At 36.6% G+C, this 15809-nt stretch overlaps 1 protein-coding gene and 1 long non-coding RNA gene across 2 annotated transcripts; both read right to left on the bottom strand.

Moving 5' to 3' along the window:
• Positions 1-358: 358 nt before the first annotated feature.
• On the bottom strand, positions 359-4211 carry LOC148780106 (uncharacterized). Its single transcript, XR_016043161.1, has 2 exons — positions 2558-4211; positions 359-737 (listed from the first exon to the last, which is right to left on the bottom strand). It is a non-coding gene; the product is annotated as an uncharacterized LOC148780106 (long non-coding RNA).
• A 1142-nt stretch (positions 4212-5353) lies between these two features.
• LOC18424928 (DNA-directed RNA polymerases IV and V subunit 4) lies at positions 5354-6461 on the bottom strand. Its single transcript, XM_020661795.2, has 4 exons — positions 6330-6461; positions 6127-6204; positions 5878-5911; positions 5354-5786 (listed from the first exon to the last, which is right to left on the bottom strand). Exons 1-4 carry the CDS (start codon positions 6452-6454, stop codon positions 5682-5684), a joined length of 342 nt encoding a protein of 113 aa, XP_020517454.2. The 5' UTR covers positions 6455-6461; the 3' UTR covers positions 5354-5681.
• Between the last annotated feature and the right edge of the window lie 9348 nt (positions 6462-15809).

The following is a 15809-nucleotide window of genomic DNA, read 5'->3' as shown; positions in this document are numbered from 1 at the left end:
CTCATGAAGAGGTGTAACCCCATGAAGATGTGTAACATTTCCCCACCTCCCTTCATGTTGTAAGTCAAACATGAAAGGAGTCTGGTCTACTTGGATGTTCCCTCACACTAGGGATGCACCCTCATGTCTACAGGTCCAAAGGCCCACAGAACAAACCCTTCTACTTAATTGCAGAGTAATTGCTTTCAAGAAACAGGAAAAACATCTACTGATCAAGGAAAAAGGAAAGTATACTATACACCTATAGTGTATGATTTATGATACAACAGATCATCCAACTCCATTTCCCTAAATGGACAGTGGTGATTAACTGTAGTATGATGAACATTCACATAGTAATGTTGATCTCTTACAACCATTTAAGGCATAAACACATGTGTTCTCTCATATATCACAAATGATGTATGTAATACAACAAAAATAAGAATCCATTAAGCAATTCAACATATCTCTGGATAAAGGATCAGCCATCTATTGGGGCAATGCTTGCCATCAACGTCAGCTATTTGATAAAGCTTAACATCTAAATGGTCCCGGTCTTACAACAAAACCTGATATGGACCATCCATTGGGATGGTATGGGTTTAGAGTTTAGACTAAGAGAAAGCATCCCATTCACTGTTCAGGATATGAAAACTATACATGAAATATACAAAATGTGCAGTTTCAATACCAAAAAACCTTCTTAATGCGATCTCATTCGTGAGCCATCTTTGGTAAGCTTCGGTGCTGCAAGTCTGATATCAAAAGTTCACAAGTATAAGGTGGCATACAAAAGAATTGCAAACTCATACCAAATGAGTACATGCACATGTGCAATGGAAGGGAGGGAGAGAGAGACCTTTGAACTACATAAAGAATTGCAAACTATATAAAAAATGCATCAAAAAAATATGAACTCCGTTTTCTAGAAGAACCTTTGACAGCCAAAGATTATTTATGTATCCACCAGAAAAAAGGACAAAAACAGAGTCCAAGACGAGTGTTTTAAAATAAAGAATGCGGCCAAAAGAGCTGGGGGCTGATGCAGCTCGATGCGGCCCTGATGCGGGTGCATCATCGCGATGCGTTCAATAAATATAAAATAAATCTTAAAAAAATCTAAAAATATAGATTAATGCAAAGAAAAAATAGGGAGGTGATATATGTGATAATAAGTATTTAATTTATTCATTAACTCCAAAAGCATTTGCTGTCGAAGATTCTGTATCCACTATCCCTTGATAGAAACTAGAAACTTGAAACTAGTAGCTTCATAAAACATTCAATAATCAACTACCATAAGCACAAATCTGCAACCACAAACTTTAAAATTACAAAATACTACAAACTAAAAGTCCATGAAGATTAAAGAGTTTAAAAGCCAAGCTCAAGAAGAGTCAATACAATCATCATCATTTATCAAGTCTTGAAAAACTTCAACAAAAAAAATTGAAGAACCAAGCATCAAATCAACATCCACAAGATATAAATAAAAAATCACGCATCAACAAATGGACAAATCGAAGAACTTCAACAAATAAAATTTCTGCCCAAAATATTTTTTTTGATTCAATCGCTCCAATCAATGTTGTTATATTCGCTTCGCTCGGATGAAGCAACCGAAGTCTTCGGATTTCCTCCTATCACCGAAGCGAAGCGAATAGCAGCTATAATTTCAACGTACACCAAGTACCACCTCGCCCCACATGACCCGATCCCTCTCAATTTGTCATTCCGAATAGCACCTTGCCCCATCTCTCATCTTTATAAAATTCGACTACTGTCCTCTTTTACTTTTATTAAAAGAAAATAAATTTTTACCAAGCCACCTCTTCGTCATGTACATCCTCACGTACATCCTCACAGCATAAAATAAATTGAATGTATTTATTATCTTTATGTTTTAGTTTTTGATTTTTTTATTTTGATTTTGCTTATTATTTTAATGTGTTTGTTTATATAAATGTATATTTAATTTCTATTTATATTAAATTTAAAAAAATCCGAAATCTTCCTCCGAATTGGCCGAAGCACGGAATTACTTTATTTCCAAATCGAATCTAACAACATTGGATCCAATAAAAGCCACGGATGTGGCTAAAAAATGATTTTTCCCCAATTTAAAGGTCAAAATGACTTTATTACCGCTGCCTGAGGGGTTCAATATCTAAAAAATTGGCCGACAGATTATGTGGCCCGATGCGTTCAATGCGGAGAGATGTGCGCATCTCTCCAAACCACATATGCGGGCATATGCAAGGCGCTGGGCAGCGCATAGCGCTTGATGCGGACGCATATGCAGCGATGCGGCCGCATTTTAAAACACCGTCTAAGATCTAAAAAAACATCATCTAACAACTAGGTTTTTGCAATCTCATAAAATCACAGCATGATGCGGACATAGTGTGCAAGTCTCCCATGTGAAAATGAAGAAAGCAATAAACCTAGCTGGAAAACAAGATGAATCCTGCTAAATGTAAATATACACCATATTTCCAAGTGAGGTCAGTCAGACAAGCATAACCACATAGCAGATAACTTTTAAACCACAACAAATGGGAAGATTTTATTTTACCAGGGATCTTGAAGGGAGCCCTGTTGGGAACTTTCTATCTCTGCAAGGTCAGACAACATTTTACTGACTGATCCACGACTCACATGTTTCTTTGCCTGTTAACAATTAAAAAATTATGATTAAAGAAAAACAGACAAGAAGATTCACATAAGAAAGTGGTGAGTTTAGTTTTGTTGCAAAAGATTGACATGGACAAAAATAAATACGTTGAATATAATCAGGGAAGGGTTGTTTAACTTAATATTTGGCAAATAAAAAAGTTTAATGACTGATCCTTGGCTCAGGACTTACTCTGGTTCTGAGCTATACTGGCAAAATGAGTACTTTAAATATTTCCAGAAAAACATCTAAACCATACACCAGTAACTTTTCTGATTTCAAGGATAAGATTTTACATTTCACAAATCACAGTTATGCAGGGTTGATTTTTTTGGGACAGGGTCACAGGCACAATTCAAAATCAGTCACGTTATTGTATTGCATCCCCTCCACCAAAGGGTACAGAAAACCGGTACAGCTTGCCAAAATTCTCCACTATTCAGAGACCACCTTAGAGTATTTTCATCTCATGATCCCCAGTGCTATTGTTACTCGCTTCCGTAAACGATCACAAATTTTGTAACTTCACTATCAACTGCATTCTAGTTTGAACTTCGAAAATGTTATCTTCTCGGAAAACACAAGGGCCATATGGAATAATAAACTTCTTTTAAAAACAAAGCACTTGGTTTTCTCATCCAGCTAAAATGTAATTGCCCAAACTTTTAAATTATTTCTGCAGTAATTTGGGTCAAATCAATTGCTATCTCCTATAAATGATTTCATATTTCCTAAGAGAAAAAGTAAAAACCATGCAAGTCCACCACCGAATTGTCTTTTCCAAGCTTGAAGCCTCTCTTGACACCCAACCGCAGACCTCAGCCAAAAACTCTGCTAAATTTGTCCACAAAAGCACCATGCCTACTTCACTGGAAGAACCCATTCCTGTTCCTGATCAATTTTGCATGTGCCCTGTAAAATACCCCCAAATTTGAGAGATGTATAAGAAAGCAAGGGCTTTTTTAGGACAGCTGAAGAGTTCGATCTATCTAGTGACCTTCAACAATGGGATTCGTGAAAGAGGTTCAAATTGCAGGGCCAAGGGCTTTTGTGGTTTCCAAATCGCCATTAAGAAAGAGCCCCTGAGATAGGAGCGCATTGGTTGCAGAGAGCTCTGGGTTAGAGAGAGACTGAGATAGAGGGCTCTGAATTGGAGAGAGAGTGAAAGAGCTGTGGGACAGAGAGAGAGTTGTGTTAGAGAGAGAAAGTTCTTAGAGAGATAAGAGAGTATGAGACTGAACAGAGAGAGAGCCACCACCAAACTGTGTGCATTTTGTGGATGAAAAGAAGAAGAGGGTTAGATCTCTTTTTTTTCAATCCATGGTTTGGCCCTCTAACCATACGATTGTCATGCGACATTGGGCATTCACAAATGCCATATATTGTTAAACCGCCTTTTTATTTTAACCATGGTTTGAACCTCTAAAAATGGTCTGAAGTGGCAACCCAAACATGCCCTAAAGCATAGGTCAATAGAGAATAATCAATAAATATATAGGTAAAGATACAGAGAAATATAAGAGAGACAAGGATATTCATCCAAATTTGCTAACCTTGGACCGACCATCCATCATTAAATGGGATTTTGAAACCATTATATTTAGAACTTTCTTTTTCTGTTGAAATATAACATACATGGATTTGCATCAATATTTCTTTTTTTTTGATTGACATGCATATAAGACTTTCTTTTTCTTTTTTTGTTTTTTTTTGGGGGGTTTAAGAATCTCTTTTCCCCATTGCGAAAATTATTGCTATTGTGATAATATCATTGAAAACTTTTATTGGGATATTATCAGCTTGGTCTTTTTGTCGGATATTTATTGAAATTTTACTGGAAATTCAATATATTGAAATAGCATACTAATATTTCTTATGGAAGTATACCTTCCAACCGACCCCAAATTGTTGGAAAAAAGCTTTTGATGGTGATGATGGAAGTATACCTTTCCCATAAAAAAATTTATATAAGACTTTCACGCGTTCTCTTAGGTATGATTACTTTTCAAATTTCAAAATTTTGAGATAACTTTAAACTTCTTCCAAAAATTTAGCCTCCAAAAAATGATAAAAAATAGGATTTTGATGGAAAATAATTATGTAAGGGTGAGGCCCTAAACAATCAAATAAGGTGCACATCACATATTCAGTAGAAGAGGATGTTTTGATACCCAAAAATCCTCAAATCGATCATCTCGACCTTAAGATGTATAGACGTGAGAAAAATGGATTTCAAGTCTTGAAAATAGTGTATCTTGTCGTACTTTTTTCGGACCGTTAATTTTCAATATTTTCAAATTTTCATAGATATGCCCGATCTGCCCTATTTTTGAAGCTTTAAATTTCTTAATTAGAGATGAAAATAATTTTCAAGCCATCATAAAGATTTCTAGTATTGAAACATCTTTCAACATTACTTTCACCTTACTAACTATGATTGTTTAGGGCCTAGGCCCTATACAAACCACACCCTTCTGAGATGCCTTTTAGCCATATGATATACAACTAAGTAAATTGGCTATTTTTTAGTTCAGTTTTTTCGAAACTTAATTTTTGAAATGCTATATATTGTTATTGTAGATCATTTTTTCTCAAGATAAAATTGGAGATATTATTGGCCATTGATTTTCTCATGATAAATCCGGCTATTATCGGTGATAATTGTCATTAAGCTTTTCCCTTTGGAAAACTATATAGGACATGATTTGGGAACTTTATTATTACTTTGCTTTTTTTGATTGACATGCTTTTAAGACGTTTTTACCTAAAGATATATCTAACATTGCTGCGATTCTATTGACCGATCCCTAAGGGATTGGAATCATGTTCCCCCAATATGGGGCGGGATCCACCTACAATCTAACTCTGAGAATGTGTGATTGTTGCTTGGTAGGATCACCACCAAGTTGGGCAAACCCAGTAATAAGTTGCAAATGTATCAAGCGGGCAACAAGCCATTAAAATAGACATAAAGGGATGCCTCAACCCTGGTTCAATTTAGAAAAGCAGTATTTTACCAATCAGACTATAAAAAGGAAAGTTCGAAATGTACTAGATTCAACTTAAAGGATGGAACGAAAGAGTACACTTCTTCAACTATTTCTGGGTGAGCATTAGCAATCAAACATGACTGCAGGAAACAGTATTGAGTTAGAAAATATTGTATTTAAAAGAACTAACTTAAGCTCCAACTCGACTCCAAACACACATGATTTTCATACCTCAACATCTGAGAGCTGGTATCTTCCAAGAAGTCTAACTTGAAGTTAAGATTCCAATTACAAACTCAGAATACAATACAGCGACAGATGTATCATGCACAATGAAGACTAAGAATAATCCAGAAACGCAGTCTTGAGAAGGAGGAAAAAATATGGTTGACTACTAGCCATATAAAATGCCAAGCCTAGCCATGCAAGTATACTAAACTAATAAACAACCAACAGTAACTTTATCAGAAGTAAGGATACTCTCGGACTTGTTTCACAGACTCAGGTTTCTTATAATAGGTGCAGCTCTTTGCATACTTAAATCCTAGGTTGAAAGATCTGAAACAAACAAGCTTCTTACAAACATTCAGCATCAAACATGCACTAGCGTTTGCTTGAAATTATAAAGGGAATTTTCTATAATAACAAACTGAAATAAGCACACCAATTGTAAGTTGTCTTACTGAGGAATTTTGATTGCTGGATCATTAGATAATGTCCGCAGCTGCTCTTCAATTCTCGCTAACATAATGGCTGCCTCACAGTCCATCAGACATCTTGAGTCACTTGGAAGTTCTGCAATAAACATACATAGAAACCACAATAAGTTACAATTTCAAACAGAGAGAATCTTATTTATTCCTGAAGGAGAGTCTAATAAGAGAGAATCAAAGTCCTCCAGGAAGCTTTGGGAATTTCAATGTATAGTGAAAAGCCCATAGCAGGGTTGACTTGGGGCTTGAAGTATACATGGTTGAAAAAATAAAGTTGGCAGTCATTGGAGCCACCATATCAGGCATCGTATCCACCGAAACTCTTCTCTGTTTATATGGGAAATTTACACTAATATCCTCTATAATCTGAGGAATTAAAAGCGTCCCCCCATTTTTATCATAATGTACACCCGTATCCCTTTGTAACGATCCTAGGTGGATTAAGCACCTAACTTTCTGTGTTTCCATCACCCAAGGGTTTTGCAGCGTATTAGTTAGGTACAGAACATTGGTATCAGAGCAACCACTGAAACCCAAGTTCAAATCTTAGGAAAGGGCTACCTGTGGAAATGGCTACCTATGGAAAGGGCTACACGAATAAAATTAGAGTGCGAGCCGCTACAGAGTGAGAGCCGCCGAGGACGTCGATCCTAGGAAATGGCTACCTATAGAAAGGACTACCTATTGAAAGGCCTACCTGAACAGAGTGACAGCCACCATAGAGTGAGAGCCGCTGAAGACGTCGACTGCAAAGCGTGGTGGTATGTAACGATCCTAAGTGGGTTAAGGGCCTAACTTTTCACGTTTCCATCACCCAAGGGTTTTGAGGCGTATTGGTTAGGTTCCTAACACCTATTTTTGTTTCTTTTATTTTATTTTCCCAAAATACCGATACTTTAGAAATTGAAGTCTTCCTTTTTTACGCGTGAGAGCTGGTTTGGAACTTGAAGTTCTATACTAATGTTTGCATAACTATGATAGTTCAGAACCTGAAGTTCCGAAGTTCCCAACCAATGCTTCACGCTAGAAGAAAAAAAAAAAGTGGAGCAGTTCGGCACCCTTGGTATATTCCAGCGTAACAAATTGTATGGAGTGCTCCTGTGGGGGCACATTATACACTCTATCCCTCAAATAAAATATCTTTCTTGTCAAAAATTTAAAAATTTCTTCTCAAAAAAAATTCAGGAGAATTTGGTCACGTAGATCTTCTATTCCACGGGCATTCGTTGATTCCGTACAAATTTACAATGGAAAAAGTCATGTTCGTTTTAAGATCACTAAAGGAAAGGCTGGTCATAAATATGGAGAGTTTGCTTCTACACAGAAACGAAGACCTTTGAGAACAATTATAGGACCGGAAAGATGATTGGGTGATTCTAAAGTGAGCCCCAAGATTTTTAAATTAAAAAAGTATAGCTACCCAATCAAATATGTATACAGTGTGCGACTACAAAGCGCCTGTAAAAAACAAAGTTTTTAGGTGAAAAATGGTGGCTGCATTTAACGAGATGGCATCATCTAACTAGCAACACCTTATATTTTTTTTTTTTGTTACAGGTGCTCCTAAAACAACACACTACACTTACTCCCTCAGGTAAAATATATTTTTTTCACTAAAACTTTAGGATCCACTCTAAAATCATTGAATGATTATTTTCAAATAACAAAATTTAAATTCTTCATTAAAAAATGTATTTTATTCAAAGGGCTAAGCATAAAATGTGCTCCTGCTGGCGAGGAGTGTAGTACTCTACTGTGGAGCTGCAAAAAGGGCAGTTTGGAACTTGCCACTCCTTCATTCATAATTTATTTTAACCTGAAGGACCAGTTCCGAAATTCAATTTCCGAACTGACCTGGTCACGAAAAAATCAGTTCCTCATTCAAGCCCCAAACTGATCTCTCAGCCTCAAGAAAAAAGTGTAAAAGGAAAAAAACAAAAAAAAATCAAAAAATAAAGAACTTAAACTTCTTACTCAAGGGAATTTGCCAATTATAAGAGATATTAGTGTAAATTTCCCCTAACTATACACGTCCAGAATTCCCGAATTAAAGCACATTGGTCATGGAAAATTGCATGTATTAGGCATCCATATCGTTTCATTTCGTAGTCACCAAACAACTTTTGCTCCTGTAACTTCATTTTCAAGCAACTCGCCTCCTAAGAGACGCTTTGCCACATCCATTTCTCACGGAAACCCATATTGATCTCATTTTCCATACTTTATTCTCTATAATCAATGACATCATTTCATGTGAAGGAAATAAGAAATCACAGAAAAATTTCAAAACCAAACGTTTGGAGATCATGAGGCCAAGGTATGAATCAACAAAGACGAGAAAAGAAAATGATAAAGAGAAGTTGATGACAATTAAAAGAGACAAAAACCTTGCTCAAGGTTTAGTTCCACAACTTGTGTACTTTTATTACCTTCTCGTGACGACACGAACAGCCCTTACCGCTTTTCCTGCCTTGTCCCAATTTTCTTTCCCTACATTTGCATCTACAAACAGCCATCAAAACATAACAAAACAAGAGTGCCCACAACTAGAATTTCAAATTGGTAAAGAGAATAAAAATTCACCAAAAATGGAAATGAAAATTCGTTAGAAAACCAAGAGCCAAGGATACGAACCTTTTGCTGCGGTCGCCTTTCCTTTTGCTGATGCTGAGATAAAGAGAAAAAAAGAAAACAAAAATTCAAATAAAATATTATAAGTAGTTTAGATAGTGCTTCCTATACAGAATCAAAACATTGTGACATTACAGAGCAATGTAATATCAACCAGTTTAATGCACAACGAATTAGATATATTTTTTGTTAGAATGAAATCAATGATAAGATTCTACCAGCTTCAGATCATGAAAAAATAAGAAAACAACTAAAAATAATTATAGCATGAACAGAAAGAAACCAAGAGTTCAACGTCAATAATAGATGCATCAATAATTCCTACTGAGTATGGGCAATAAAGACAAAAAAATCCGCTGTCTTGAGAAAATTTGGTCTAAACTATCTGAAATTTGAACAGAAATCCCAGAAAATTTCACCCAAAAACCTCCTCAAGCTTTGGTTTTTCCCAAACCGAATACAAACACTGAACCTGAAATTTCAAAGCCTAATCAAGTTGCAGTTTTTCAGAGCCAGGGCTAGGTGGACATTGGACTGTAATGAGAGTCTTTTGATAGAACAAACATGATGGGCATCCATTTAATGTCGTATTTTCCCCGAAAAGGAAGCATGCATTTTCATTCTTGCATGCAAAAAAACCACCACTAACCTCCAGCTGATTCAGAAAAAAAGACCAAGCTTTTCTTTTTCTTCATAAGGTAAAACAAATATTAACGTGCAACTGATACAAATTCCAAAGAAGTTCTATCACAACAAAGAGAGCTCACATTTCCAAAAAAATAAAAGCATTTTCCAGATTCAAATATCCAAGAAAATCCCATCCCATCCCCCCCCAAAAAAGGGGTCTCCTTTTGAATCCTAGCCATTGATGCAATGATTTCCCGAAAATAGAACACGCATTTCAATTGTGGATGGGAAAAAATGAGACCAACCTGAACTTCGAAGAAGCTTTTCCCCCATTTGAAATAGGAGTAGAAAACTTTCCCGTTATATCCGCCATTGATGCACAAGAGAAGGTCTCGACTTAGGGTTTTGCTGAGCCTTTCAAGTTAAAGGAACTCAACTGCTAATTAAGAAAGGGTGTGGTGTCTATAAGGTTGCAACCTTAACCAATCCGATTAAGGCACACCTCCAAATTTTATCATAACATGTAATTTTGTTGTAAAAAAATCTATTTCCACATCTAATTATAAAAGTTTAAACTAAAGAAATGGTTAAAATCAAGTAGATCTATAAACATATGAAAATCTTGAAAAGGGACGATCTAGATAATGTGTTGCAAGATGCACTATTTGAGGGACTCAAATTTTTTTTATTTTTTTTTCATATTCATACATCTTGATGTCGAGATGATCAATTAGAGGGTTTTTAACATTAAATCAACATTTCCGTAGATTTTTGAGGTGCATCTGTAATTTTACATTTTAAGGTTGCAATCTTATATAAACGTTTTCTATTAAAGGCCCTAAACAATCAAAGTAAGGCACACCTTGAAGATAAAAGTTTATATAAGGTTGCAACCTTACTTTATAGCTATGGAGACACCTCAAAAATCCATCAGCAAACAGAGTTTTAAGGGAAAATACCTCCATGGACCCATTTTCAATTTTCATTTCTCCATTGACCTAAGGTTGCAAAACTTGTCTGACTACACAGATATTCACTTTATTATATCTCCTAACCCCCTAAACATATTTTTTTTATTTTTTACTAATTTTTTTGACTAAAACAAATTTAAAAAAGACATTGTTTTCTAAACCCCTCCTCTCTTGACATGATTCCCTTTCTCTCTCCCCCTATCAACCTCCCAAACCCCTCTCTCTCAACCCCCAAAAATTACCGCGTTTTTCAGCAAACCTCTGGCCACTTCCGGCCATAGCCAGCTCATTTCCCGATGACCACAGGAACCCTACCCTCTTTCTTCGACTTAGAATGAGAGGAAGGCTTTGGCTGAAATTCTCATTTTTTCGGCAATTCCTAGCAAAATTCCGGCCATTTAGGCTTTTAAGGGGAAAAATCCAAGGAAGTGGGGGGAAATTCCGGGGAAGTGGGGGGAAATTCCGGCAAATTTGGGGCAAATTCCAGCGATATTTATGACGTGATGAGGAGGCTTGTTTTTTTGTTTCCTCTCATTGACCTAATGCCAAAAGAAGGCTTTGTGAGCTATGAAGAGCTTGAGGGTTGGAACGTGTTGAGCCTCCTCCACTCACTGTTGCTGAGCCTGCCTTGTTTGCGGTCCATCACCACCATACCCAACGTAAGAACTGGGAGGCCCATTGGCTTGAGGGACCCCATAGCCTTGAGCATTACCTTAAGAAGAAGCATCAGACCTCCAAAACCCCGCATTCCCATTCGAATCACCATATCCAGTTCCCATATGGCCCCACTACCTTGCTCACCACTAGCTACACCACCTGCACTTCCTCCCGAAACACTAGTCCCACTCGATACACCAACCCCATGACCACCAACAACACCATAGCATGCTGCCCCACCATACGCCCCATCACCCCCACCATACGCCCCATCACTCCCACCATAACCACCATACCCACCATAACCCGGCTTCCACCATTGTTGAACTGGAAAGACATGGGTTGCAGAAAGAGAGAGGAAGAACAGTCTTGAGAGAGAAACCCCTTTCCGTTCATCTTCCCGTTTCCCTAAACCCAAAACTTTTATCTTCCCCTTTCTGCTCATCTTCCCCCTTCTCTAAACCCTAGAATCTCATCTTCCCCTTTCTCTAAACCCTAAACTTTCATTTTCCCTTTTTTGTTCATCTTCCCCTTCCCTTAAAACCTAAACTTTCATCTTCCCCTTTTCCTTCAACAAAAAGAAAAAAGAACAGCAATTAAAAAAAAAGAAAAAAAAAATGTAAACCCAAACCCCGTTGATGTCGATCTTGACAAGGGGCATCCTAGGACTGTTCGATATAAAACCCTAGGTGTGTTTCTAAGGGTTCCGTGTGAAGAATGTCATGCGGATCTTTTGTTAGTGTAGCAATGCTACTGTGTGTGTGTTTTCCCTTTCGAGATCAAGATCTACAGAGGTTGTGACCTAGCTTCGATGATAGCAACATTGTGATGCTCAGCTGCGTTTAACGTGGTGTTGTCCTAATTTATTCAAGTGTGAGAACATGACCAGATCTGAATGATAAGTATCTCTCTCCTCTTGATGTGGTTTCCAACATTGTACTAGGCTTGTGTAAGTGACTGAAATTTGCGATCCTGGTTGTACTCTTTTCTTTTATTTGATATAAATAAGGAAATTAAATCTGGAATCCTTGGTCTTCATGAAGTCGATTTATATTGTATGGACTGAATCTATAAATGTATCCCTTGGTGCAAGGTGGAAACGAAAATACTTGATTGAGGACAAGCCTAATAAATCTGATAGTCCGTATGAAGAATGGTCATATCTATGTAGTGGTCATATGTGCATATTGTTCATAGTATGCACCATGACACAACATGTTATAATCTATGCGCGCATACTATTCACAAAGTAGCCCCATGTACTACATACAGTGTTTCAGAGAATACACAAAGAAAAGAGAAAAGGAAAGAGAAGAAGAAGAGACAAGAGAAAAATATGAGAAACATGAGAGGAAAGAAAAAGATGTGAGGTTCAACCTGCCCTCACACACCTCTGAAGGTTATATTTTATTAAAATTTATGATATAGACAAAACTGCTACCATACAAATATAATTAGGACACTTAGGTCCAAAACTTAGAGAACAAAGGATTTTAACACTCCTCAAGAAGAAACATAAATGTTGCCCATGCTCGGCTTGGAACAATTGTTTGGAACATATTACGACCAAGGCCTTTGGTGAAAATGTCTGCTAGCTGATCCTTAGATTTCACATAAAAAGTAGATAGCTGGGTACAAAAAACTCTCTTAGATAAAATAACAGTCTACTTCAATATACTTAGTCCTTTCATGAAACACCGGTTTACTGGCTATATATGTGTCAGCTTTGTTATCGCAATAAATCTTCATGAGTTCAGAACAGCAAACCCCATATCCTTTTCAGCTACATCAATTTAGATATAGTGTGCACCACTGCTCGATATTCAGCCTCGGCACTAGGTCAAGCCGCAGCATTTTGTTTCTTACTTCTCCATGTTGCCAAGTTTCCACCAATGAATGTGCAATAACATGTGGTAGACCGCTTGTCAGATGGTGGTCTTGCCCAATCAACATTTGCATAATCTTCAATAGACAAATGATTATTTGGCTTGTAAATCAGACCTTGGCTTGGAGCCCCCTTCAGATACCTTAAAATTCTACAAACAACATACTAGTGAGGAATCCTCTAAGCATGCATAAATCGACTCACAACATTTTTTGCAAAAGCAATATCAAGCCTGGTTATGGTCAGATAAATTAGCCTGTCAACCAGTCCTATGTACCTTCCTGGATCCTCAAACGACTCCCCTTCACCAGCCAATAATTTCACATTTGAATCCAATGGAGTACCACTGGTCTAGTACCCAACATTCCAGTTTCTTTCAACAAATCAGTAACATTTTATTTGAAACAAACTAATGCCATACTTTGATTTGGCTACTTTATTTCCTAGAAAATACCTTCGCTGGCCCAAATATTTAATCTAAACATATTGTTTTAGATGTCTCTTCAAATGACTAATTCCTGATCATTGCCAGTAATAACAGTAGACAACTAAAACAATTATTCTAGAGTCTTGTTTCCAAAGAAACACTGAACGAATTGCATGAATGCACCAAAAATTAATAGGGCTATAACAATTTCATTGAACTTTTCAAACCATGCTTTTGGAGACTGTTTCAAGCCATAAATGGCTTTCTTCAACTTACACAATTTATCAGACTCTCCCTGAGCAACAAACCCAGATAGTTGCTCCATGTACACCTCTTCTTGTGAATCACCATAGAAGAAAGCATTTTTGACATCAAGTTGCCCCAACAACTATCTTTTGTTGGCGGCCACAGATGTAACCACTCGAATTTAATTAAGGTTAGCAACAAGAGTGAATGTTTCATTAGTAGCCAATGCCAAATATTTGTTTATGTCCCTTGGCTACCAATATGGCCCTTAATCTTTCTATAGTGCCTCCGGTGGATATTTTACTGCATAAACCCATCGACTCGCAACAATCCTTTTTCCAGCTGGTAAGCCATTTGGTTTCCTTGTACCATTTGAATGAAAAGCATCCATCTCCTCTTCCATTGCTCTCTTTCACCCAAGATGAGAACGTTCCTCCTAGTAGCTCTTAGGAACATGAATAGATGAAAGCGCGCTAAAGCAAAATTTTGATATGATAGAGACAAATTTGTGAAGGTAATAAAATGTGTAGTTGGATGATGAGTACAAGATCTGTTACCTTTACGAATGGCCATAGATAAATCATCATCACAAAAAGGAAGTGTATCAGCAAACGAAGATGATGATTGCAAGGCCAGCTGAGTTGGTGGGGGATATCCAACTTGGATTTTTCTTCTGGTGTAAACCTTTGTAGGCTACTCTTGAACAGGAATAGAAAGAGAAAATGGAAGGAGAGGACTTTGAGACTTCTTTAGAAGTATGATAAAATTATTTAAATCACTCACATGACTCTCTTCTGAAAAATATGGAGTAATTTCAAGGTAAAATCAGCACAAGAAACTTTCTTTTGTAAATCAGGATGATAACAACAATAACCTTTTTGGAAATATGATTACTTGAGAAACAACGAACATTGGAGCATAAGGAAAGAGAACCAAGTGAGGTGTTTTTCCATTTAAGACTGAAGAAGGCATACGATTAATTAAATAACATGCGGTCAATAAGGCATCTCCCCAATAAACCTTTTGAACATGCATATTAATAATCAGAGAACAAGCTACTTCAAGTAAGTATTGATTTTTTTTCTTTCAGCAACTCCATTCTATTGAGGACTACGCGCACAAAAATTTGGTGTAAATTTCTATGTTTAATAAAATAATTCTGAAATTCTTTAGAAATATACTCTTTAGAAATATTAAAACTCAAAATACACACATTCTTATTGAATTGAGTATGAATCTCCTTGTAAAACAATTTAAAAATGGAGAAAATCTAAGATCTTTCTTTTATTATATATGGGAAAATTGTTTCATGAGTTAGCAAGCGCAAGAGCCCGCTGACTTACAAACGTCCATCCTGAAGATGGACGTTATCTAAAGTGTATTGTCCATAAATAAGATATGGACGATGCATAAAAAATACTAAAAAAATTCTATTTTTAATTTTAGAAGTTTATTTTTCTTTTCATATTTATGATCATCTTAGCCTAGATAATGAATCTACAAAATCAAAAACAAAAAAAAAAAAAAGAAAAACTATCATCTACAATGAATTTTAGTGGGGACTGCACACCTACATATGAGTCAGCCGACTCATAGAAACCCCATCCTTATATAACCATGTCATTGGTGTATAAACATCCATGGAAATTACAAAACAAACTTTGCACTCTCGCTGGACCCCGTATAATATAATGAACCACAATAAATGAAAAATCTACGTATGTCGACTCTAGGACGAAATGACACCCTATAATGTTTTCCCAATTGACAAGTTTCACACTCTAAAGCAAACACTTTGGGTTAATTTCATCATCAGAGCCTTTTCCCAAGTAATTAGCGTCAGCTACATGAATCTTGATCTGTCATTCTGCTATATTAAGGGTCATACTCTCAGTGAGGCCATAATTCCATATATCTTTTATCACTACTTCCAACCATGTCCTTTTGGGCCTACCCCTTGCCCTTTTTTAGCCTTCCACTTGAACTAACTTGTACCTCCTAACATA

This window comes from Amborella trichopoda, chromosome 10, assembly GCF_054954075.1.
Source record: "Amborella trichopoda isolate Santa Cruz 75 chromosome 10, AtrichopodaSantaCruz75HAP2 v2.0, whole genome shotgun sequence".
Lineage (NCBI taxonomy): Eukaryota > Viridiplantae > Streptophyta > Magnoliopsida > Amborellales > Amborellaceae > Amborella > Amborella trichopoda.
The sequence above is the reverse complement of the archived record's forward strand: the minus strand, read 5'-3'. Positions and strand labels throughout refer to the sequence as shown.